Genomic DNA, 27,803 nt, shown 5'->3' with positions numbered 1-27,803 from the left:
TATATAATTGCTATGATTGTATTGTGCTTTATTCATGCATCACTTAACTTTTTTATTGTAGCCATATAGGTATATTCCATCATGGCTTGATCCCGATGTTCAAAGCACCAAAGGGCGAAGGACTTAAGAGAAGTGTTGGAAGCAAAACGAGCCAAACTCATGCGCAATATCGCCAATCGCCTTGTGCAAATCAAACACTTCACTCTAGAGGATGCGAAGCCATATCAAACCTCTTAGGCTTTGAGGTTCAAAAGTTGTAAATATTTAGTTAGTACTCAAAAGAACATTTAATGTAAAAAGTGCACTTTTGAAAAGTAATGAAATAAAGCTATTTTGAGCCAAATAAGAAAAGAGAAAAGAAAGAAAAATTTTAAATGTATATAAATAAAGAACCCTGGTCAAATATTATTACACTTGAGGCAAAAAGAAAGGGATATAAAAAAAAAGAAAGAAGGGCATTATAAGTATTTGGCTACGAAATAGGACACGTTTTGTTCCTAATAGTTCTCAAGAGCCTTCTCTAATTTTTGGATTTGAGCAGTCGTGATAAAGCTACGAAAGAATATAGCATTAGTTGCATCGCACAATGCCGTGATTTTATGATTGTATTATTTTCGTGCCATTCCATGTTCATGCCTCAACGGATACATCAATCATGTCGTGTTTGCTAACATTTATTTTATGCAGTCAAGACAGAGCCTCAAAAGGATAAAGCTCCATAAGAGATCAGTTGGCTGGAAGCAAACAATCACTTGGTTAGAGTTGAAAAACCTTTAACCCCCTCTGATTTGCCTGATTCAGTACCTATCAGTTCTTTGGGCTCCCGCACCAAAACTGAGCCCTTTCTAGTTCAAGTAGATTCATCAGTTCTAGCTTCTACCTCTAGTATGGCCGAGCCCATTATTCTTGTTTCTGAAATTGAGAAGATGATAAAAAAGATAGTGGCGTTAGCCTAGAAAAACTCTTACGCTCAAATAAGGGTAAAGAGCAAATGGTGATAGAAGATGATGATGCCAAAGGGTGAATTTGAAAGAAAAGAGCACATGGATGACACTTGGCAAGAAGAGGAGTTCTTCGCCAAGAAAATTCGACAAAGAAGATCGAACCCGAGCTAGTCATTTTAGAAAAATTGAGAAGCTAGATAAAAAGCTAGAAAAGCTACATGTCTTCATGAAATCCAAGCAAATGGATCAATATGTGGACATCAATGATGATGATGATGAAGAGTTGGAATTGAAGCATAAAACTCGTCTAACCTACAAGATGCCAAAGGTGGCAAAATATGATGGCACTGGTGATCCTAAAGTGCATCTCATACAATACAAACCTGTCATGGAATTGTGGGTCTGCCATCAAGAGAAATTTTAAAGATGTTCCTGATGTCCTTAACCGGGTCTGCTCAGAATTGGTATTATAATCTGAAAAAGAAGATGAGGAGAGATTGAGCTCACCACGGTTTTCTTAAAAGAGTATGTTTACAACCTTCAAATGAGCATCAATTTGAGGGATTTAGAGGCAACTGTGCATAAAAATGACGAGACCTTTACTAACTACATGGCTAGGTGGAGAGCCAAGGTCACACAGATGAGGAACCATCTAGATACTGTTAGCAGTCAACTGAAGGTCTACACACGTAGGCCTAAGGCCCCACATATTGAGCTGTTGAATTAGTCATTCAAATTCTGTTTTGCATTTCTGTTTATTTCCTGTTATGTAGGAGGTAGTTCCTCCACTTTCTTTATTCATGCAGTAGTGGGAGGGTGATCCTCCACTTAGGATTCTGCTCCTTGATTGTAGGAAAAGTTAGTCTGCTATTTGTGTATATATTCAGCAAAACTCATGAAATAAAGGATATGATTAAACCTAATTAAGTTCTTGTAAGGTCACAGTCTCCCTTTGACGAGTCTGTAGATTTCTGAAACTCCACCATAGGTCGTTCAAGGAAAACCCCTAGCCTAGACACCCAAACACCAACTTCCCACCGACCCATAATTCGATCCATAAGTAGGGACTCTACCATTTTGGTATCAGAGCCTACCGTTATGGGCGACTCCGTTCAGGATCAACTTTCCAAACTATTTGAATTGCTTTTGGCAGAACAACGTGCTAATCAGGAACTTCACGACCAGGTTAAAAATCTCACTAAAGAATGGGAATCCAACAAACAGCAATTCCAATCCAGCAATACTGGGACCCCCCTCAGGTCCAGCAAAGACAAGGGCATTTCAGGACCCCATGTTTCGGAAAGATCCGGCAGCAGCTTCATCGTTCCAAAATTTACAAAATTGGATTTTCCCCGTTATGATGGCAAAGAAGATCCCCTCGGCTGGCTTAATAGATGCAAACATTTTTTCCGCCATTAACAAAAACCGGAAGAAGAGATGGTGAGCTTAGCATCTTATCATCTGGATGGAATTGCACAGCTGTTGTACTCGCAACTGCTGGATGATTTTCCAAATCCATCCTGGGAAGAGTTTTCGCACCAGTGCAATCTCAGATTTGGCCCCCCAATTCGCAGCAACAAGTTGGGCGAACTGGCTAAATTAAAACAAACAGGTTCTGTTGCCGATTATCAGAACCAATTTGAAGCTCTTATTTCACGTGCTGGTACACTCACTCAATTTCAGAAAGTGCAGCTCTATTTAAGCGGGTTGCAGGACTCAATCTCTGTAGAAGTCGAGCTCCATCACCCCGCTGATTTGGTAACGGTGATGAGTATGTCAAAACTCTATGAACGGAAACTATTCCCTCATTCTTCCTCTGCTAGAGATTCTCGTCGCACCGCCTTTTCACAGGATTCTCGACCTAATCAAGTCGCGAAAAGACTCTCGCCAGAAGAAATGGATGACCGACGACGTAAAGGGCTTTGCTTCAAGTGTGATGAACAGTTCGTGAGGGGTCATCAATGCAAAAAATTATTTTGGATTGAGATGGAGTTATCAAAGGTGGCGGATGATTCCTCGTCTGAACCAGAGATTTCCTTAAATGCAATCACTGGAGTTTGAAGCCCCCAGTCTATGAGATTGTTGGGTTCCTGGTTAAACAGTACGGTTCTAATCCTGATTGATTCGGGCAGCACCCACAGCTTCATTTCTACAGCAAAGGTCGCAGAATTGAATGCCAATTTCGATTGCCAAAATGGGCTTCGGGTTCATGTGGCCAACGGGGAGGAATTGTCAAGCCTTGGTATCTATTCAGGCACACCAATTACGCTGGACTCTAACTCCTTTTTGGTTGATTTTTTTGTATTACCCTTAACCTCTTTTGATATGGTTTTGGGGGTTAATTGGCTCCGCACTTTGGGCCCTATACTATGGGATTTTGCAACTATGTGTATGAGTTTTTTTCAGCAGGGGCACTTGATCGAATTAAAGGGCATCTCCTCATATGGTTCTTCATACAGTTCTAACCTCCACAGTGTACAGCTCTACTCTGATTCAAACATTCAACTGCAGAAATTATTAGCAGAATTTGGCTCCCTTTTCAACACCCCAACTGGGTTGCCTCCATCCAGATGCTACGACCACAGAATTCCTCTTCTTCAGGGAACAGGGCCAGTTGTTGTTCGCCCATATCGTTACTCACATGGCCAGAAGGACGAGATTGAAAAATAGTGTGCACCTATGCTTCAGCAGGGCATAATCCGGCCGAGCCACTCTCCTTTCTCTTCACCAGTGATTTTGGTTCCCAAGGCTGATGGTTCTTGGTGGCTATGTGTTGACTATAGAGAACTTAATGCCAAAACCATTACAGATAAGTTCCCCATACCAGTGGTTGATGAATTGTTGGAAGAGTTGGGTGGTGCTAAGATCTTCACAAAACTAGACCTGCTATCTGGTTACTTTCAAGTGCGCATGCAACATTCTGATGTGGAAAAGACAGCTTTCCGGACTCATCATGGGCACTTTGAATTCCTCGTCATGCCATTTGGCTTGTCAAACGCCCCCTCCACATTTCAGGCTTTGATGAATGAAGTATTCCGTGCTTACTTGCGAAAATTTATACTTGTTTTTTTTTACGATATTCTGGTCTACAGTCAATCATGGACGGAGCACCTCCACCATCTACCCCTGGTTTTTCAATTGCTGTTGAAAAATAGTTTATGCCTAAAAAAATCCAAGTGTTTCTTTGGCCAATCTCAAATATCTTACTTGGGGCACATAATTTCTTCCCAAGGCGTCCAGGTGGATCATTCAAAGATTTCTGCTGTATTGGAGTGGCCAAAACCAACTTCTCTTCGCGGTTTGCGCAGGTTCTTAGGGCTGTCGGGGTAATACAGAAAATTTGTACAGGATTATGGCATTATTGCAGCCCCTCTCACTTCAATGCTGAAAAAGAACAACTTCAAATGGACTGACCAGGCTGTCCAAGCATTTGAGAAATTAAAACAGGCGTTAACATCCACGCCAATTTTGGCTTTGCCTAATTTTGATCTCACTTTTGTTATCGAGTGTGATGCTTCAGGAACAGGGGTTGGAGCAGTTCTCTCACAGTCCAACAAACCAGTAGCTTTTTTCAGTCGCTCCTTAGCAGGCCGCCATCAAAACCTTCCGGCTTACGAAAGGGAGCTGATTGGACTGGTTAAAGCCACCAAACACTGGCACTCCTACTTGTGGGGACGCGACTTTGTTGTCTGTACTGATCACTTTACACTCAAATATTTATTGGAGGAGCGTCATCTTTCAGCTGCGCAACAACACTGGATAAGCAAACTACTGGGATTTTCTTTTTCAGTCGAATACAGAACAGGAAAGACCAACATTGTGGCCGATGCCCTTTCACGTCGAGATGTGGATCAATCAACTCTCTTGGCTATTTCTATGCCTCATTTAAGCTTGTTTGATGAAATCAGGCAGGAACACAAACAGTCCAAAGAAATTCAGCAGCGGATATCTGCAGTCGTCAACAAGTCCATTTCAGAAAAATGGGTCTTTAAGGATGGGTTACTCTTCTACAACAACAGGGTTTACCTCCCTCAAAATTTCCCTTCCATTCAACTGGTCCTTGCTGCCCTCCACAACCAAGGCCATGAAGGTTATCAGAAAACCCTATATCGCATCACCAAAGATTTTCACTGGAGCGGAATGAAACAAATGGTGCGGGACTTTGTGCGTTCTTGTGATACATGTCAAAGGCATAAAATAGAAACCTTACAACCAGCCGGGCTCCTTCTTCCCTTGTCGGTTCCCACTCAAATATGGGCAAACATATCACTTGATTTCATCGAAGGGATTCCAACTTCGCGAGGAAAAATCGTGCTATTGGTTGTAGTTGATCGCTTCTCCAAATACGGTCATTTTCTGGCTTTATCACATCCATACTCTGCTGTGAGTGTCGCACGCACTTTCTTTGACAATATTTTCAAGTTACATGGGTTGCCGGAAACCATTATTAGTGCCAGGGATGTGACTTTCACCAGCACCTTTTGGAGGGAACTATTCCAACTGAGTGGTACTAAACTGTGCTTCAGTTCTTCTTACCATCCCCAGTCCGATGGTCAAACGGAGGTCGTCAATCGTACTATTGAGATGTACCTTCGGTGCTTCACTAGTTCAGCTCCAAACAAGTGGATAGACTGGTTATCTTGGGCTGAATACTGTTACAACACCAGCTACCATTCCTCTTTGAAATCTACTCCGTTTGAAACGGTTTATGGACGTCCTCCTCCACGTTTGCTATCTTACTTGCATACCTGAATACTGTTACAATACTGTGAATACTCGAATTTTGAGGCCCAAAAAGCCAATTTTCCCGGCCGCGGCGGTGGCGGCCGCCCTTAAAGGCGGCGGTGGCGGCCGCACTTAAAGGCGGCTGTAGTCGCTATCGCCGGCGGTGGCAGCAGCCAGCGACAGCGGCTGCAGTCGCCTGTGAATACCCATTTTTTTTTTAGGCTCAAAGAGCTAGGTTTCCCGGACTACAAACAGTCCGGCCGGACCCGAGGCCATTTTGGAAAGTTTACCAGAACTACGCCAATATGGTACTTGAAATGTCCGGAAAATTGTGAGGATCGCAGAACTGGTCCCGGAATATTTTTTGGAGGTACAGAACTCTCGAAAAAGCCTCCGGAATGAAAAAAGCACGGGTCGATGTGCCCGCGCTCAGGGGTGGGCACGCCCGCCCCCATGGGGCAGGCATGCCCACCCCCCCAGGGCGGGCCAGCCCACACTCGAGGGCGGGCATGCCCGCCCTCAAAGGGCGGTCCAGCCCGCCCTCAAGGGCGGGCACGCCTGCCCCACTGGGGCGGACACGCCCGCCCTGGAGGGCGGCCATGACCGCCTTCAAATGGCGGTCCAGCCCGCCCCAGTGAACCGCCCTCGGGTCTCCTTTTTTTCTATAAAATTGGCCCTGGGGCCTTCATTTCAACTCACTCAGTCTGTGTTGACGGATGCTCCTTCTCCCTCACGCTCTTTGAGATTCTTTTACTGCTTTTCTGCATTTTTAGTTTAGCTTTCAATTGCTTTCTTGCTTTGTTAAGTGGTCACTAAAATCAAATTTAATTAATATTTCCCTTAACGAGGAGCTTAACCTGGAGTTAAGAAGCGGTCGACGATTAAATCAGGTACATGAACTAAAACTCTGCCTATTTAATTTTAGCACTTCATACATGCTTCTCTTCTACTCCTTATAACTCTACAACTGCATAAATACATTCACATCACAATTAGGCAAATAAACTGCCTCAATTAAATATGATTAAGCTTTAATGCCCGATTAATCAATAATCGTGGTATTAAGCTTAAATCCGACAATATCGGCTAAAAGGACCTAGTTAATCAATAACTATGGTTAATTGCCTTTATTTCGAACAGCCTGGTTTAAGTCCAATTAATCAATAATTGTGGCTAAAAAGCCTTAATCAATCACGTTTTGGCAACAAATTGCCTACAATTAAATCAACCACATTTTGGCAATAAATTGCCCACGGTTCAATCAATTTTTGGCAAATGAATTGCCTACAAATTAGATTAACCACTTTTTAGCGACAAATCGCTTAAATCACAATTTTTGGCTAAAAGCCTTCAAACAATTGCTTTTGGCAAATAAATTGCCTTAAGTCAATCAATTTTGGAGACAAACGCCCAATCAATTAATTTTCAGGCAATAAATTGCCTAAATCAACTCTTTTTGGCTAAAAGCCTTAAATCAATCATTTTGGCGACAAACGCCCAACCAATCAATTTTCAGGCAATAAATTGCCTAAATCAACTCTTTTTTGGCTAAAAGCCTTAAATCATTCAATTTTGGTGACAATCGCCTAAATCACATCAATTTTTGGCAACAATTGCCTAAATCAATCTTTTTGGCTAAAAGCCATTAAAATCAACATTTTTGGCATCAAATGCCTAAAAATCAATCAATTCTTTGGCAAAATGCCTAAACAAAATGCACGAAGCATACACACACTCATGCATTAAGCATACCCATTCAAAGCCCTTCAAAGAAGGCCTATCGAACTACGTTGACTTTGATCTTCCATTCAAACGGAAGTACGTAGGCACGTTTGGGATTTAACCCCGAGCGGCAAGTCGAAATCACATAAACATTTTTCATTGGTCCAATTACCTTGCAAAGCATTTATTTTTGGTTAGTTCATCAGCATGACATAGTCTCGGGATCTACCTCAGGTTCGAAGATTGTGCCTTAGACATTGGGATAATTAATCTAGTAATTAGGTTAATTAAAATTGGAGTCACTTAGGGTTTTTTCCTAGTTTACCCTGAAATAATTAAACAAGGTGGCGACTCATACATTCACGTGCATTTCTTCCTTTAGTCACATGCATTCACTATGCCATGATATTTTGGGGAGGGGTTCACAGTTTGGCGACTTCACTGGGGAATGTGTAATCATTTTGCATAAGTGGACTACAATTGCTGTGTAAACTAACCAGCCCTTCTTTAGGGTTTTATTTTACTATGCGTTGTTTTGCAGGGTACCTTGACATAAATCGAGTGTTCTTTCTTTAAGAATACTCGATGAGAGGAAATTTGAACTTAATTGACAAATTTGATTAAGAGATTTAAACTTGTTGATTTATTTGCACGATTGAGAATCCTTTTCTCCATTGCATAACAAATGAATTTCTTCTCTCTCTGTTCAAACTTCTGAGTCTGGATAGCAATTAGCGTTGATCGGCAGGTCTCATTGATTATGTCGACGGACAGCCAAAGCGTCCTCCCTGTTACCGCAAACCGCCCCTAATCCTTTTGGGGGTGGCCCATGAGTATGCATACCGTTGGACCCACGCGAAACTCTTTGTTTCACATGTGGTTAGGTATATCCATACTCAAGGTTCAAGGGTCCCTTATAAGCCGATTCTCTATTTGAGTCATAGCCTATAGAACCTATCCTTTAGGGCTGTATGTACCTAATGATGCTGAATCATTCTATTAAAATGAATTATGTTGTGATGTTGTGCGCATTCACGCATTCATCCCACACTTCACAAAAAAAAAAAAAAAACATTCCTTTTCAAAGCTAGAAAATAACATTTTGGTCCCTGAGACTTGAAAAATTACATTTTGGTCCCTGAGACATGGAAAATTCACATTTTGGCCCCTAAGGCCTAAAAATTCCCAATTTGGCCACAGAGGCCCAAAAATTCCCAATTTGGCCACAGAGGCCCAAAAATTCACAATTTGGCCCCTAAGGCCCAAAAATCCTCAATTTGGCCCCTGAGGCCCAAAATTTCCAATTTGGCCCCAAAGGCCCAAAAGTTCCCAATTTGGCCACAAAGGCCCAAGAATTCCCAATTTGGCCCCAAAGGCCCCGAAAATTCACATCTTGGTCCCTAAGGCCCTAAAATTCCCATTTTGGCCCCTAAGGCCCTAAAATTCACATTTTGGCCCCTAAGGCCCAAAAGTTCACATCTTGGCCCCAAAGGCCCAAAAATTCACATCTTGGCCCCAAAGGCCCAAAAATGCCCAATTTGGCCACAAAGGCCCAGAAGTTCACATTTTGGCCCCTAAGGCCCAAAAAATTCTCAATCTGGCCCCGAAGGCCCAAAATTTCTCGATTTGGCCCCAAAGGCCCAGAAATGCTCAATTTGGCCACAAAGGCCCAAAAGTTCACATTTTGGCCCCTAAGGCCCAAAAAAAAAATTTTTTTTCTTTGAGAACTTAGGGCCATTCGAAAAGTCGAGGTGTCCAGCCTTAAACACTCTACCTCACATATCACATCCCATTGGGTCCTATCCTAGGTGTCCTAGCATACCAACATTACCCTACCACACAGGGTCAAATCGTCCCATCTCACAGGGTCAAGTCCAAATACTTTACCCATACCCTACCCTACCTCACATTATCTCACATATCCTATGAAAACACCGTATATAGGATAGTCTAATCATTTTGACTATGTCCTTTCATAGGTACCCCTCCAAAGACCACCTGTACTCGAAACACTAACTGAGCTCTCACCCACAAGTCCAACAACCCCGATTGCACCAATGGCATCACTGTCTGACATCCAAAACCTCATTGAACAACTGGAGGCCAGAATGGAGGCCAGAATGGAGGACCGCCCTAATAGCTGAACTAGGTGGTGGAAATGGAAATAGGGCTTCGACCGGGGGAAGTGGACCTGCTACCTCCAATCAGGGTCCTGCTGCTGAACCAACAAACCCTGCCCTGGATGACATGCCCTCCGGAACTGCTTCTGAGCTGGAAGCTTAGAAAATGAGAGAGAAGCTGGAATTGTTGGAAAGGTCTATTACTGTAACATCCCTTCTCGGTCCACCCGTAAACCTGAATAAACCGAGCCGAGATGCTACAAACTGGATGACTTAAATCCTGACATGCTGACATCATCCTGTATATGAACATACTAGCATGCTGATGCTGTTATATTAATACTGTCTATAATCTTTACAAGACATGATACTAGTTACAAAATGGATTGGGCCCAACTGTGTGCCCTGTACATGCCATAAAAAGAATAACAAAATGAGTTTCTACCCTGAAGACCGAGTCTTCTACAGATGAACGGCAGCAGTTGTAAACGGACCCTCTATGGACTAGTCTCAAAACCTGCGAGTTAAATAGGTAACTCGCTGAGCAAATAAAGCTCAGTGGATATCTCAACATAACAAGAAATAATAAAGCACATACATGTATAGAAATAACCATGTAAACGCATCTGGATAATTAAACATATAAGCACATATAGCATGATACTTGCTGTTTATTATGCTGTATGATTCATGAAATCTGTATGGCTCCATAAGGTTATAGCGAAACCGATGTGATAAGAAAACTGTATAAACTGGATGAATACTGTATACTTGGCTGCTATGGCCCATATATAATCATATCCACTCAACGGCCTGTAGCCGGAGTAACAAACTGTATGAGGCGCAGATCTGCTATCCTATGTCGCGACATGGCCTTATCGACATGGTTTCTACCTAACCTCAATGGAGCATAATGTTGGTATGTCAATAATATAACACAACATCATAGAAATAGTTCATCACTTCATAAATCATATGTTCATATGAGTTCACATCATTTGCATGCTTGAATGTTGTTTTAATCCATGTTCTAATGTTGTCTTTTTGTTTTGAAATGATTGGATGCATACAAGTTGAGCAAAGAACCCAATTACATGGAAAAAGAAAGTCCAAAAATGCAGGAAAAGCCAAGTCGCGAGCGCGCCTGTGGAAGTCGCGAGCGCGAGATGTAGAAAATAAGAGACAGTGTGTTATCAGGCACAAGTCGCGATCGCGTACTTGAGAGTCGCGAGCGCGTAGTGTGCCAAATGAGAGACAGTGAGTTTTCATGCCAACTACGCGAGCGCGCAATGCAAGTCGCGAGCGCTTCCAAACCGAGGGCCAACTTCGCGAGCGCGCACTTGAGAGTCGCGAGCGCGTAATATGCCAATTGAGAGTCAGAGAGTTTGAAGTGGAAGTCGCGCGCGCAGTGCAAAGTCGCGAGCGCGCGACGTGCTTCCAGCCTACGCAGTGCCAGGTCGCGACGTGTTTCCAGCCTGCGCAGTCTGCACTCTTTTGGTCATATCTCTCAATATACAAATCCAATTTGGGTGATTCAAAAACCCATGCAAAGCTAACACATAGAGGAACAAATAACTATTCTATGACACTTCCTAATTCCCTCATTAACTGGGGTCAAAATCAAGATGAAGTCCTCCCCTGTTTTCAACATAAACTCAATACCTCCCCTGTTTTCTCACCACTACCATTCTCCAACATGAAGCAATATATTGTCTCAATAGCAACACACCACACAAATTCTCATGCAAAGACAATAATAAAAATCAAGAGATATCAAACCTTTACTCCAAAAAGCTTGAGCTCTGTTCTAGCTTCTTTTCTCTACACTCTTTGAACTCCCTTCTCCTATACACATCAAAATTCTTACAACTTATCTACAATATCACTCAAGTAGAGACTGAATAACAATAAGCTGCAAGTAATTCTACTTGGAGAAAATTGAGGTTGCCTAAATGGATGAAGAAATATGAAGAAGATAAAGATAAAGATGAACAATGGGAAAGTGAATGGGATGATTACGGGTAAGTCATCACAAAATCAAGATAAATGATGGAAACTTACTACATGGTACCTCAATTGGGTAAAAGCTACAACTTAATACCCAAGCTTGTTCTTCTAATGCAAGTAACTCCAAATCTTTATACTTTGCTCTTTTTCTCTCAATCAAGTAAGTCCACTAATAAACCCATTCTACCCCAACCGGGTTTGGTTCAACTCGACTCAACTCAATGCAAGACTCGACTCAATGCAAGACTCGACTGAGTAGGATGTCACAATTACTGCCCTCAAGACACACAAGGAAGTGGTGGACATGGACTCCTTGTCCTTGTTCCCCGAAGCAAGATTACCTACAAAATTCAAGATGCCCAACATGGACAAGTTTGACGGAACCACTTGTCCCAAAACGCACCTGAAAATGTATGTGGGTGCCCTCAACCCATTTGGCCTGAACAGCGAGCTCCTTGCTCAGTTGTTTCAGCAATCTTTGACTGGTGCTGCATTAAGATGGTTTGTAAGCTTGGATCGTTCCAAAATGAAGAATTGGGAGGACATATGCAATGCTTTCAACATGCAGTACCATTATAATATCGAAGTCGATGTTACCCGAAGGGAGCTGGAAACCACTAAACAAAAGAAGAATGAGCCCTTCTCCTCGTTCCTTTCGAGGTGGAGAGCCAAAGCTGCTCAAATGATCAACCGACCCTCTGAACAGGAGCAAGTTGACATAATAATCAAGAATTTACTGCCTGCCTACCAGTCACAGCTTCAAACACAGTACTTGCCTACGTTCCAATCGCTCATTGCAACTGCAACTAAGGTGGAAGACTTAATCCAGTTGGGTCAACTCAAAGAAGACTCATACAAGAAGCAGAATCATGCTGGGTCCAGTGAGACAAATGAAATAGCCAGTATAATCCCCACGAATCCTTTACGTGTTGGGAATTTGGGAAACAATCAGCCAAAAAGGCAATATACCGATCTCGGCATGTCAATCCTTTTGGTGTTCCGAGAAGCAGTGAAAGCAAATTTATTGAAGCCCTTAGAAGCAAGGCCATTACCAAACCCCCTGCCCCGGAATTTCAAAGCCAATGAATACTGTGAGTACCATCAAGGACATGGGCATAAGACTGAATCATGCTGGACTTTGAAAAACCGTCTACAAGACCTGGTCGACAATGGGTCCATCATCCCTAAGAGTAAGCTGAACATCAACCAATCCCCTGCCTAACCATGGGATTAATGCAAAAGAAAATTGCTGAACAAGAATCGTTCGATCCTTTCGAACTTTTCTTAGAAATGAATGAAGTTTGTGTCTGAGAAGGTTGAGATCAAGCCTCCAAAAGAACAAAGGAATTGTTCAAGACCAACAACAACATATCTGATCGATTGAAGCATCGAGAAGAACAAAGTCACTATAGTTAATCCAATCCTAGTCCATCACAGTCCACCTAAAGTCTATCTTTTAGGGTCTAGTTTTTTTTTTCTTTTCATTTTCATTTCCATTCAAGTTTTCATTTGTAAATCTAAGTGTCTTTTGTACACAAATTTTGTCTTATCAATAAAAAGGGATCAGTTTACATTCCAATCATGTTTATAATCTTTCCCTATCCTTTCCTTGAAAGCAAAAAAAATCGAAAAAAAATAATAAAAAAATTGAAGAAAATGATAACAAAAATGAAAGATAATAAAAATTGGCAAAGGAAAATGCATTCATCCTTTCATTTGCTCTGCATCAATCAAAGCTGGGGGCATCCTAAGAAGCACCTTCAAAGGGGAAGTTTTGAAGGGTAATCATGGAAAGGATCCAGCAAAGGGTATGCAAGACTTCAAACAGTATCGAGGCAAAGCCGATTGAAGGGGTTAGGGCTAGAATGGTTTCTCCGAAAGCCCAGGGATGGAAGATGCTCCGACAGAAAGGTGTCTGAATTTTGAGCTTAAAAGCGACAGAAAAAAGAAGTTATGTTTGGAATTGGGTTAGGTCTGCACGAAGTCGCAATTCTATCCATACATTACTCAAGTCATCTTAGAATCAAGTTGCCTCGAAATTCTTTATGGAGAGGCTGCTTCTAAGCAAGCAAAAGGAAAAACGGGACAAAAGGAACCCCTGGTCAAAAGGAAGCAAACAAGCAAAAGAAAAAAATGGGTCAAAAGGAACTTCTGAACAAAAGAAAGAAATCAAGGACAAAGCTACAGGAAATCAAGTTGTCAAAAACGGGTCAACTGCAAGCTCTCCGTTAAATTCAAGCCCATCAAGGGTAGATGACAAATCATTTTAGCCATAAGGACAAAGACCAAGCGGCTGCTCACATTATGAAAAAGCAAGTTAAAAGAAGCAGTCATTTCCACAAAGTGGATAACAACAAACACCTTGAAAATCAAGCGCTAGGCATGGCACAAGTACAAGTGTCCTTATAAACAAGGACCATTTCTCAAAACAAGGAAAAGGAAGAGTCACCTCAAAATTCCTTATGGAGAGGAGAACCATCGAGGAAATGAGTTTCAAATTCAGAGGAAGATCAAGTTCAAGAAAAGGAATCAAATTAACCTCAAGAATTCAAACATGGCGAAGCCACAAACTCAAAGCATAAAAGCTTCTTCAACACTCAAGCCACTCAAGTTACCACCACAATGTGGTATTCAAAACTCTTTGTGATGAATACAAGTCATATTTCAGTCAACCGGTGGTAAAACCACTACAACAACAAAGTCAGATTCGCCTAGGGTCATCACTATCATACGAGCTCGGGTCAATAAGTTGATTCAGCATCATCAAAGCCGGGAAGGAATCCCGCGAAGAAATCAAGTCAGAAATGAATTCTGCATCAACATCAAGTCGGTAAAGAATCCCGCAAAGACATCCATTCGGGAAGGAATCCTGTAAAGACATCAAGCCGGGAAGGAATCCCGCGAAGAAATCAAGTCAGAATGAATTCTGCATCAACATCAAGCCGGGACAGAATCCCGCGAAGAAATCAAGTCGGGAATGAATCCCGTAAAGACACCAAGTCGGGAATGAATCCCATAAAGACATCAAGCCGGGAAGGAATCCCGCAAAGACATCAAGCCGGGAAGGAATCCCGTAAAGACATCCAGTCGGGAAGGAATCCCGCAAAGACATCAAGCCGGGAAGAAATCCCGTGAAAAAATCAAGTCAGAAATGAATTCTATATTAATATCAAGTCGGGAAGGAATCCCGAAGAAATCAAATCGAAAATGAATTCCACAATCAGCATTAAGTCGGAATTGAATTCTGCCCCAACAGCAAGTCGAAAATAAATTCCGCACGAAGACGGAAAGGAATTCCGCACTAACATCAAGATGGAGATGAATTCCGCACCAGCCGAGCATGAAGTTCGCATCCCAGAAGGAACTACGAAAGACCTGATTCTCTCCATCCCCCTAAGAGTTCTTGGAGATACGTAGGCAGCCACAAAGGCGCGGTCACAAACATAAGTTTGCATCATAAATAGCATTTTCTCTTTGCCAATATAAAAAATAAAAAAAAAAGAGAAGAAAAGAAAAATAGAAGCTGGAGTTGAAAGCCCGAAAGGACGGCTTCAGGCAAGAATTGAGCCCGCTAGATTGAAAACCCAAAAGGGCAGTCTAGGCAAAAGTTAGGGCAAAAAAAGCCTCCTAGAGTCGAAAACCCGAAAGGGCGGCTACTAGGCAAAAGTTAAGGCAAAAAAAAAAAAAGTGCTTTCATGAATTCTTTTAGAGAGTCCATTTTTGTAGGATAAACAGCAAAGTATGTCCTTAAAAAAAAATCCCTTTCAAAGGTCTCCTTGCGAATGTATAAATCATTTTTTCCAAGAATCACTGAGTCCCTTCGAGTCAAAATTCACTACAAGAAAAATTTGAGTCTCTAAATCGAGTCTCCAATGAGTCTCTAAAATCAAGTCTCCATCACCAGTGGTCATTCCACAACGAGTCACAAAGATCGAGTCATTCTCAAAAGTTCGTTTTGAAAGTGTCACTCTTTGAGTCATTCCTCGAAAAAAAGAGAGAGAGGAAAATGTCAATTCAATCTCCGGGATTTCCAAAACAACCCTAAAAAATGTCAAACATAATCATTGAGAGGTAATTCTTTAATACCTCGTCTCCACTCGGACCATCGTTTCTTCGATCCTTTCAGAGGAACGATGTCATCCACATTGTCCGTTTCCTCGAGTCATATAAGTGGCTTTATTCTCTTTGATTCCTCAATCGATTGCACAAGTACAATACCAATGTCTTGAAGTATTCCATGGTCAGCACCATTCTGGGGGCAAGAAGTGATAAGAACCTTCACCATTCTCCCATCACAGAAGTAATCACAGAATTTTTAGTCTTTCATTAAGAAGAAATTCTATGTCAGCTAATAAGGGCATCAACTCTCTCAAGCAGGGGACAAAATCCTCCAAGTCGGATTCAGGGGCAAGTGTTAAAAAAAAACATACACAGCCCAGGGTGGAACCCAACCATCGTCAATCTCTTTTACACAAACCCAGGGTAGAACCCGGTTAATGGTTAACCTTTTTGTTTTACATAAAACCTAGGGTGAAACCCTAACCAATAACCAACCATTTTTCATCCAAAACCAAGCCATTTGATCATTTCGACTTTAGGTGGACCCTTTGGTTCTCAAAAATAAAACAAATCTCCTTTCAAGCCCTCATTAAGAGGCAAAACATCTTTTCAAGCCCTCATTAAGAGGCAAAACATCTTTTCAAGTCCTCTAAGAGGCAAAATCTCTTTTCAAGCCCTCATTAAGAGGTAAAACATCTTTTCAAGTCCCCTAAGAGGCAAAACTTCTTTTTAAGTCCTCAAAGAGGTAAAAACATCTTTAAGTTACAAACATAAATCCATGCATTTGATCATTTCATTTCAAAGAAAAAAACCACGGCGGGGTTTCCTCCTCTGCCCATCCTCAAAATTTGCTCCTTCAGACAGCCACTGGCTCTCATAAATCATTTTTTATGATAGCCAGTGGGGGGCAACTGTAAATACTCAAATTTTGAGGCCCAAAAAGCCAGTTTTCCCGGCCGCGGCGGTGGCGGCCGCCCTTAAAGGCCGCGGTAGCCTCTATCATAAAAGAGACAGTGGCTGCAGTCGCCTGTGAATACCCTTTTTTTTTTTAGGCTCAAAGAGCCAGGTTTCTCGGACTGCAAACAGTCTGGCCGGACCCGAGGCCATTTTGGGAAGTTCACCAGAACTATGCCAATATGGTACTTGAAATGTCCGAAAAATTGCGAGGATCGCAGAACTGGTCCCGGAATATTTTTTGGAGGTCCAGAACTCCCAAAAAAACCTCCGGAATGAAAAAAGCACTAGTCGATGTGCTCGCCCTCAGGGGTGGGCACGCATGCCCGCCCCCCCAGGGCGGGCCAGCCCACCCTCGAGGGTGGTCACACCCGCCCTGGGGGGCGGGCACGCCCGCCCTCTAGGGCGGGCAGAACCGCCCTCGGGTTTCCTTTTTTTCTATAAAATTGGCCCTGGGGCCTTCATTTCAACTCACTCAGTCTGTGTTGACGGACGCTCCTTCTCCCTCACGCTCTTTGCGATTCTTTTACTGCTTTTCTGCATTTTTAGTTTAGCTTTCAATTGCTTTCTTGCTTTGTTAAGTGGTCACTAAAATCAAATTTAATTAATATTTCCCTTAACGAGGAGCTTAACCTGGAGTTAAGAAGCGGTCGACGATTAAATCAGGTACATGAACTAAAACTCTGCCTATTTAATTTTAGCACTTCATACATGCTTCTCTTCTACTCCTTATAACTCTACAACTGCATAAATGCATTCACATCACAATTAGGCAAATAAACTGCCTCAATTAAATATGATTAAGCTTTAATGCCCGGTTAATCAATAATCGTGGTATTAAGCTTAAATCCGACAATATCGGCTAAAAGGACCTAGTTAATCAATAACTATGGTTAATTGCCTTTATTTCGAACAGCCTGGCTTAAGTCCAATTAATCAATAATTGTGGCTAAAAAGCCTTAATCAATCACGTTTTGGCAACAAATTGCCTACAATTAAATCAACCACATTTTGGCAACAAATTGCCCACGGTTCAATCAATTTTTGGCAAATGAATTGCCTACAAATTAGATTAACCACTTTTTAGCGATAAATCGCTTAAATCACAATTTTTGGCTAAAAGCCTTCAAACAATTGCTTTTGGCAAATAAATTGCCTTAAGTCAATCAATTTTGGCGACAAACGCCCAATCAATCAATTTTCAGGCAATAAATTGCCTAAATCAACTCTTTTTGGCTAAAAGCCTTAAATCAATCATTTTGGCGACAAACGCCCAACCAATCAATTTTCAGGCAATAAATTGCCTAAATCAACTCTTTTTTGGCTAAAAGCCTTAAATCATTCAATTTTGGTGACAATCGCCTAAATCACATCAATTTTTGGCAACAATTGCCTAAATCAATCTTTTTGGCTAAAAGCCATTAAAATCAACATTTTTGGCATCAAATGCCTAAAAATCAATCAATTCTTTGGCAAAATGCCTAAACAAAATGCACGAAGCATACACACACTCATGCATTAAGCATACCCATTCAAAGCCCTTCAAAGAAGGTCTATCGAACTACGTTGACTTTGATCTTCCATTCAAACGGAAGTACGTAGGCACGTTTGGGATTTAACCCCGAGCGGCAAGTCGAAATCACATAAACATTTTTCATTGGTCCAATTACCTTGCAAAGCATTTATTTTTGGTTAGTTCATTAGCATGACAAAGTCTCGGGATCTACCTCAGGTTCGAAGATTGTGCCTTAGACATTGGGATAATTAATCTAGTAATTAGGTTAATTAAAATTGGAGTCACTTAGGGTTTTTCCTAGTTTACCCTGAAATAATTAAACAAGGTGGCGACTCATACATTCACGTGCATTTCTTCCTTTAGTCACATGCATTCACTATGCCATGATATTTTGGGGAGGGGTTCACAGGTTTATGGACGTCCTCCTCCACGTTTGCTGTCTTACTTGCCTGGAAGTTCAACCATTCATGCTGTGGATGCTATTCTTCTTCACAGGGATGAGATACTACAACAACTTCGGGACAACTTGATCCATGCTCAATAGAAAATGAAATCCACCTACGATCAGTCCCATCGCCCCTTGGAGTTTCAGGTGGGAGATATGGTTCTGCTGCGTCTGAAACCTTACAAACAGCAGTCCATTGCTAAACGGAGCAATCAAAAACTTTCGGCCAGGTTCTATGGCCCCTTTAAAATTCTGGAGCGCATTGGCCCTATGGCATACAGACTTGATCTTCCGGCTGATTCTAAACTGCACCCTGTCTTCCATGTCTCAAATCACAAGGCCTATCATGCTGTGCAGTCTTCTTCAGTCTCGGTTCTGCCATTCATTCCACAAGAGGACCCAATCACTCCATTGGCTGTACTGGACTATCGTTTCAAAGGCGAAATTCCAGAAGTTTTGATCCATTGGCGCAATTCCTCACCTACCGATGCTTCTTGGGTGATAGTTCAAGACATCCACACCCGATTTCTAGATTTTAAGCTTGCGGACAAGCTTCCTCAGGGGGAGGGAAGTAATGTTAGCAGTCAACTGAAGGTCTACACATGCAGGCCTAAGGCCCCACATATTGAGCTGTTGAATTAGTCATTCAAATTCTGTTTTGCATTTCTGTTTATTTCCTGTTATGTAGGAGGTAGTTCCTCCACTTTCTTTATTCATGCAGTAGTGGGAGGGTGATCCTCCACTTAGGATTCTGCTCCTTGATTGTAGGAAAAGTTAGTCTGTTATTTGTGTATATATTCAGCAAAACTCATGAAATAAAGGATATGATTAAACCCAATTAAGTTCTTGTAAGGTCACAGTCTCCCTTTGACGAGTCTGTAGATTTTTGAAACTCCACCATAGGTCGTTCAAGGAAAACCCCTAGCCTAAACACCCAAACACCAACTTCCCACCGACCCATAACTCGATCCATAAGTAAGGACTCTACCAGATACCAAAGAGCAGATCAAGATTTTTATCATGGGGACTCTGCTCGCTTTCTAAGAGAAGCTGTATTATATGCTTTTGACAGAGTTTTAACAAGTGTATGAGGTGGTAGCTGCTATTGAAGATAAGATAAGAGAAGAAAAGAAGTATGGGAACTGTGCTGGAAATTTCAAGAAATTTGGTTTCCAAGGATCAAGTTCGTCAGCTAAAATTCAAGTACCAACAAGAACACAACAACTGTCACTCTAGATTTGAGAGCCACCAATGTACCATAGAGAAGATTTTCCAACTTTGGCAGTCCTCTCTCTAGGGTATTTGACAAAGTAAAGTCAGCGGGTTTGTTACAACCACTCACACCAAGACCTCCTCCAGTGCCTTTGCCAAAGAATTTTGATCACAATGGATATTGTTATTTCCACCAAAGCAAAGGCCACACCACTGATCATTACCTTCAGTTGAGGCGTAAGATCTAGAATTTGATTGATAATGGCAAGGTGACTAAACCAGAAAAATCAAGGTCGAGCATGAGAACTAATCCACTTTCAAATTTCCGTAACGTGCCGCCTTATAAAAATCTTTATATGGTTGAGTTTGGGAAGACTCCCGAGGAGGTGATGACCCAGTTCGAGGAGGAAGAGGAAGAAAGAGAAAGAGAGTTGCTGTTAAGGCATATCTATGTGATGGTTCTGAATGTATGGCACCATAGTGACGAAGAGTGGTTGAATCAGAGTGAGGAAGTTTGGGTAGAACGCGAGGATGAGATGATGGTGAATCCCGTTACTCTAGACGTGTGGAGTAATGAGGAAAAATAAGAAGCAAAAGCTGTGAACCATATGAACCGCAGTGGTCGAGTGTATCAAACAGACATGATCAAGCCTAGAGAAGAAAATGAGAAGGCAAGCTCATCGGGTGTGCCAAAGAAACATACTGAAGATGGTGCTTTAATAAAACAGTTGAAAAGAACCCATGCGAATGTAAGCATGTTGGACCTGCTCGTCTCATCAAAGAAGCACCAAGAAGCTCTGCTGAAAGTAATGGTCGAGATTTTGGTCTCGTCATACATATCAACAGCTGATTTTGCAGGGCTGGTTCGCATAATCCCCTCACAATCACCTTTTCTGATGATGTGCTCCCTCCCGAGGGTAGGAATCACACCAAAGCTCTATTTGTCAAGGCTGAGGTTAGAGGCAGGATCACCAGAAATGTTATGATTGATGAAGGATCAGCTCTAAATGTGTATCCATTGAAACTTCTATCCATGTTCAATATGGAATTGTATGACATAGAACCTTCAAATGTTGTTATCAGAGCTTATGATGACTCTAAGAGACAAGTGGGAGGCATATTCAAGATAGTGGTTAAAGTGGGGCCGATTGAAAAGGAGTTTGAATTCATTGTTATAGATATCCCCCTACATTCGCCTTGCTGCTAGGGTGCCTAGGGTACCATTCATTAGGAGGTGTACCATCAACGCTACACTAAAAGATGAAATTTCCTTTTAATGGTGAAGTCATCACCATTCCTGCTGCTAATGAAAGGAGTATAGCCACGCTAAACGTACACAAGCAGGATATCCTCCCATGGACCGATTTTCAGATTGCAGTACTAAGCACTAACATAGGGCCCACTGTGTCCAACATCATAAAGAAGATGAATTATGAAAAAGGACAAGGACTTGGAAAGAACCAATAAGGCATCCTAGGGCTACCAGAAATTCATACACAGAGAAACCGCTTAGGCCTGGGGTAAAAATTTGGAAGCACACCACAAAAGACATACGGCTGGCTGGACATGGATGGACTTTTTGTCCGTTTGAGTGAGCATTCCTCTCCATGTTTGCCAATAGAGCCATTTGAGCACAAAGGGAAAACATACCTGGGTCTGAAAATCTTTGTGGATGTGATTGAAATCCTGGCAATTGAGCCTAGAAGACTAGAGTCTGAAGAAGAGAAAGAATTAAGGAAAGAGGGGGATGAAGGGCCACAAGTGGCCAAGGAAGACAAGAAAGAAGAGGAAAAAGCTGCCCAAAAGGAAGAAAAAGAGGGTAATAAAGACAAGGGGAGAACTGATAAGGAAAGAGAGGTCCCTGCGGATCAAGTGCTAAAGGCGATCCGAGCCTGTACTGATGAGAGCTTTGAAAAAGCCGAAGCCCCTTCTGATGTGATAATTTCTGTTAATGATGAGTCTGACTATAATGAACTATCAATGCTTTTCAATGAAATGAGCTTTAATTTTGCTTGCTTGTTTGACATGCATGCTTCAATTTAATATTGGCACAAAAGATAATCCATAAATTTTATTAATTGGGACAAACCTTACGCCAGAGTTAAACAAAAAATTTCAAAGTCTACTCATGGACAAAAAGGAAGCCTTTGCATGGTGCTATGAAGACATGCTAGGGATAGACAAGTCTGTAGCCGAGAGCACAATTCCTCCATACCCTACAGCCAAGCCAGTGAAGCAAAAGAGGAGAAGGTTAAGACCAGAATGGGCCTAGAAAATTAAAGAGGAAGTGACCAAGCAGATAAACACTTGATTTCTAGAAGTGTTTCACTATCCAGAATGGTTGGCCAATATAGTCCCAGTTCCCAAGCAAGACGGCAGGATCAGAATGTGCATGGATTATAGGGATTTGAATAAAGCATCACCAAAGGATGATTTTTGTCTCCCCCATATTGATTTCCTGATTGATAGCGCGGCAATGATGTGATGCTACTCCATTATGCATGGATTTGTAGGGTATAACCAGATTCTCATGGCCTTGTTGGACAAGATCAAGAAAAAACTAGTGACAGAGTTTGAAACTTTTTGCTATTGGGTGATGTTGTTTGGCTTAAAGATGCCAGGGCTACTTACCGAAGGATGCTACTACTTTATTTCATGACATGATCCACAAGGAGCTAGAAGTTTATATTGATGATATGATTGGCATGACCAAGACACCAGAAGAGCATCCAGCAGCCCTGGAGCGGTTCATGGACAGAGTATTTAAATACAAGCTATGGTTGAACCCGAAGTGTGTATCCAGAGTAACCTCAGCAAAAGTGCTAGGATTCATAGTAGGACTAAAAGAAATAGAGATCGATCCAGACAAGATTAAGGCGATCCAAGAAATGGAGCTACTCAAGATAGAAAAGCAAGTGAGGAGTTTTCTAGGAAAGATTCAGTATATCAATAGGTTTATATCAAAGTTGTCTATAGTATGTGATCCAATCTTCAAGTTGTTAAGAAAAGATCATCCGGTAAAGTGAAACGATCACTGCCATATAGCTTTTGATAAAATCGAGGAATATTTGTCAAGTCCCCCGATTTTATGCCCACCAAAACCAGGGAAACCTTTATTTCTGTACTTAACAGTGGAGGATGCTGGAATTGGAGCCATGTTAGCACAAGATGATGAAGCGGGTGTTGAGAAGGCAGTGTACTACTTGAGCAAAAAGCTTATTCCAAATGAACAGAAATATAACTTGATTGCGAGAACTTGCTTAGCAATGGTGTGGGCAACTAGAAAAGCGTCGACATTGCTTTCAGTCTTATAAAGTAATTGCAGTATCAAGGATGGATCCGGTCAGATATTTATAGGGAACACCAGCACTAGTAAGGAAACTAGCAAGATGGTTAATCCTATGATCAGAATTTGATATTGAGTATGCCACAAAGAAAATCGTCAAAGGACGAGCAGTCGCAGATTTTCTAGTGGCTCATCCAGTTGAAGACAATAAGCAATGGGAGATTGATTTTCCCGATGAACATTTGAACTTGAGAGAAAAGAAAGGGTGGAAGCTCTACTTTGATGGTTCCCCTCATAGCAAAGGAGCCAAAGTAGGCGTCTTGTTAGAATCTCCACAAGGAGAAGTTATCTTGATGTTGAAGAGATTACAACTTGCAGTTATGAATAACATGGCAGAATTTATGATGTAACACCCATCGCCCAATCTCGAGAGACCCGATGGCGGATGCCATATTCGGTGCCGGAGGTACCGTCCTAACCTACATATAAATCATATAATCATAATATGAATTAAAAGTGACTTAGTATTCACAAGTTTAGCAAGTAATAATATATTCTTTTTTTGAAAATAATTTGTGAGAATCCTATAGAAAAACTGCAAGAGTTTCTCCTAAAAACAGAAGTCGCCAAACATGTGAATACAAAAACGCTCCCAAATTCAAACTCCAAACCCCCATCAAACTCCAATAACAACACAACAACACTTCTATAATTTCATAACTACACAATTCCTCAATAATATTTTAATAGTCATCAATTAAATACATTCATTTAAATATATCAGCTTCTAATGTTCTAACCATTAAATAAGTTCCAAGTTTATCTCCCAATATATACACCAAAATAATTTATAATAACATGCTTAAGTCATAAATTAAATAATATAGTCTCCAAAAATATAATACTACATGCCATAATTTCTTAGTTACATAAAACACTAATCAACTACCAAAATATCTCTTCAGCTCTGATGCTACTCTTCAAGTCTTTAAGCAGCAAGCACAGCCTCCAACCTGCGCGTGATAAAATCAACGCGCTGAGTATAAAACTCAATGGTGCTCATAAAACACAACAAACCAATGTTGTGATGACAACATACTTAAAAATCATTTATATACATAAAATCATTAAATTTTAACATGCATTAACATATACACACCACCACATCATGCTTTAGAAACTCAATTGATATCATAAATAAGTTGTTGTAAACTAAGATTTAGTAAAAGAATGTGATCTCATCTATTTCATTTCCTTAAAAATATTTTACAAGGGCTCACATACACTTAGGAGAAAAAGAAGCAGATAAGTTTTCATAGCTTGTTCATAATGGCCTTAGGTCGCCAACCTTTTCATAACATATAGAGCGCGTCCGCCCTAACATAAGACACCCACGTGCTTAGCATATGATCATAGCTTCTTATCATAATGGCATCAAATGCCGAGCATGCTCATCATACATAATAAATCATATCATGCAACAAATTCACACCTAGTATAATAGAGCCCAAAATTCTTGTTTTTAATTCTTACTTCATAACATTTCTCATAAAATTCATTTTCTTTTGTCTTCTTAAAATCATAATAAAAACTTAATTTAAACTTAAGTAATTCATAAAAATTCTCATACTTAAACAAAATGACTTAACATAGAAAATTTCCAGCATAAAAGCAACCTTGACCTTTGCTGAGTTTTTAAGACATAACTTGAGTTATTAGTCTCCAAATTGAATGAAATCAGATTCATTAGAAATCAAAGACAAAATTCTACAAATATTATGAAGGGACCACAGCCCAGATCAATCTGTAAGATAGCAAAAAAAAGCTAGGAACACAGACCAACAGACCAGAACTGATTCAGCAGAACCAAGTCCAATGTTTATTGAATTCCTACTTAACCAAACACTCAAATTAAACCTATCTGGAACCAGGGAAGTCTCAAGACACATGGAAACAACTTTCATGAAGAACTCAGAACCTAATCTTGTCATTATAGTGGTCAAAATGGGCACTCAATTCAGTGATGCATGTGGCCCGACATAACAAAGTCAGTTTGGGTTTTTCACTGATAAGTTGAGCTATATATCTCCAAATTGGACACAAGAAGATGGGTTTGAAAGTTGAGAAGTAGACCTACAACTTCTATGAAGGAATAAAACATAAATGGAAAATAGAAAGGATCGAAAAATGGTCCTTAATCTCACTCAATAACACGTTTTTCCCAAATTCAGCTTTCTTTAACCATGAAAAGAACATGAACAACAAAGATACAAGGTAGAAATGTGTACCACATAACAAATACTCATCAAAAATCACCCAAGAGCATGTTTTTTTCAATCAAAATTCAACAAATCAATCATTTCATACAAAATCCCAAAAAATACACATGATAGCATAAATGCACAAAATCAAAAATTTGAGTAAGGTAAGTGTGTTTATGAACACTAACCTTCAAAACAAGCTTTAGTAAGCTTTAATCAAAGCTCCTTAAGCTTTGGTCTTGCCCTTATCTTTGCTAGAAGGCTCATCACCCTCTACATGTAAGAAACTCAAAATCAATACAAAGAAAACAAATAAAAGAAGAAATTGGAGCATGATTAAGCATGTATATGCTAAAAGAAAACTCTAAACCTAAAAATAATGAAATTATCATAAAATCACTTACTTGACCCAAGTAGGAAAATCACCAAATTCCTTGAAATTTTTCACCAAATATCACTTCTCTAGCTTAATTCTCTAGGATTTATATCTTAAATCAAGTTGGTTGGGTTAGTTTTGGTGGATTTAGCTAAGTAGGAAGTGAAGGAAACAAATAAAAGGAGGAGGAGAAGAACACGCCTAACATGAAGAAGAAAAAGAGAAATGGTTGCTCAAATAATTGGGGTTGACTTTTATAAAGCAACTAAAGGTGTTTTGGTCTTTTCTCAAAATTAAATGGCTAGGATTAAGTCAATAGTAATCTAATCTAATGGCTACAAATATTCTCCAATTAAATTCCTCCAAATATTATTTATCTCCACAAAACTCTCTAATTTACTCCATAAAAATAATTGCTCAAATTTCCTTAATTAATATGACACCATAATTCACTATTCACTAATTATCTAAATTCTCCAAAAATATTCATTACTTACTTCCTACCCATAAAAATCATGCATGCATGCTCCAAAAATGTTAAATAAAATATATAACATATATAGTAATTTTTCCGGACAAAAGAAAAATACCGACTCCCGGACCGGTGGTATTATTCACAGCTCGGTAAACTACTATTAAACACAGGAAAAATAGGGCGTTACATATGAAGCCTGCTTTTTTGAGTTAGAAGCTCTGATTGCAGTTAAAGCCTAAGAAGTTGAGGTTATTGGTGATTTAAACTGGTCATCAAGCATGCTAACGGAAATTAAGAAATCAAAGAAGACAGGTTAAAACCTTACATTGACTACCTGCACGTTGTTATTCAAAATTTGAAAAGAGTGACCTTCACACACACAAGCAGAGTAAACAACCGAGTACCAAATGCCTTGGTTAATTTATCATCAGCTTGGGAAGAGATTTTAGTTATGCCTAAAAAGCCATTTATGATGTCCTCAGGTAGCATCTCGTGTTATAAAGGAGGAAGAATTATGCATATTAAGGAAGAAGACCAGCCATGGTTTTATGATGTCCTATAGTGGATGACTAAAAGGGTTTATCCAGATTAAGCTTCTAAAGATGATAGAAGAGCTATACAATGCTTGGCATTACAATTTACAGTCTTAGACGGTCAGTTGTACAAAAGAATGTTACCCGGGGTATTGCTAAGATGTGTATTGAGGAAAGAAGTTGAAGAGATTATGGAATAGATCCACACCGGGGTTTGTGGTACCCACATGAACGGAAAAGCACTAACAAAGAAAATTCTCAGACAAGGATTCTTTTAGTTGACAATGGAAAGGCATTGTATTTCTTTTGTGAAAAGGTCCTTCAAATGTCAGATTCATGGAGACCTAAGTCACATTTCACCATCAAAATTACATCCTTCTATTTCGCCATGGCCATTTGCAAGTTGGGGAATAAATATCATATGGAAAATTTCACCACCTGCTTCTAATGGACACGAATTCATAGTGGTGACAGTGGACTATTTCTCAAGATGGGTTGAAGCAAAATCTTATAAGAACATTAGCACCAAGCAAATGGCCAAATTTATTGAAAAGAACCTAATCTGTAGATATGGAATCCCCCATCATATAATGACAGATAATGGAGTTCAGTTCCAAGCAGAAGTAAAGATATTGTTAAAGAAATATGGAATTGAGCATCATAAGTCTTCACTGTATCGACCACAAGCTAATGGGGCAATGGAAGCCGTAAAGAAAAGCATTGAGAAGATACAGAGAAAAATGGCAGAAAATCATCGTGACTAGGCAAGCAAGTTACAATATGCTTTGTGGGGCTATAAGACCACCACCAAATCTGCGAACGGGGCAACTCCTTATTTTCTAGTCTATGAAATGGGAGCTGTGATACCAATAAAAGTAGAAGTGAAATCCTTGCACATAATGATGGAATCCAAGATTCCAGAATGTCAATGGGCGGAGAATCACTATCAAGAATTAGCATTCCCAGATGGAAAGAGGCTTAATGCCCGATTCATGGATCAACTATATAAAATGAGGATAGCTAAGCACTTTAATAAGAGAGTTCATCCGAAGCTGCTAAGAATAGAGGATTTGGTTCTGAAACAGATGCGGCCAAACATTCATGACCCAAAGGGGAAGTTCAAGCCTAAGTGGGAAGGCCCATTTCTGATCAAGAAACTGTTTTCTAA

General features: G+C 40.5%; 1 protein-coding gene and 1 pseudogene across 1 annotated transcript; both read left to right on the top strand.

Moving 5' to 3' along the window:
• The first annotated feature begins 1,004 nt into the window (after positions 1 to 1,004).
• On the top strand, positions 1,005 to 19,134 carry LOC149496290 (uncharacterized; annotated as a pseudogene).
• Positions 19,135 to 26,919: 7,785 nt separating this feature from the next.
• LOC149496289 (uncharacterized) lies at positions 26,920 to 27,399 on the top strand. The gene has a single exon (XM_089721317.1). It carries the CDS (start codon positions 26,920 to 26,922, stop codon positions 27,397 to 27,399), a length of 480 nt encoding a protein of 159 aa, XP_089577443.1.
• Positions 27,400 to 27,803: the final 404 nt, after the last annotated feature.

The sequence above is a fragment of the Jatropha curcas genome, chromosome 5 (assembly GCF_041381405.1).
Source record: "Jatropha curcas cultivar XTBG-Jc1 chromosome 5, XTBG_Jcur_1.0, whole genome shotgun sequence".
In the NCBI taxonomy this organism is placed as follows: domain Eukaryota; kingdom Viridiplantae; phylum Streptophyta; class Magnoliopsida; order Malpighiales; family Euphorbiaceae; genus Jatropha; species Jatropha curcas.
Note: the sequence above shows the minus strand (reverse complement) of the source record. Positions and strands in the feature narration are given on the sequence as shown.

Bases quoted from the DNA above. Each gene is read 5' to 3' on its own strand.
- LOC149496289 (XM_089721317.1), top strand. From the start codon at position 26,920: ATGGAAAGGCATTGTATTTCTTTTGTGAAAAGGTCCTTCAAATGTCAG.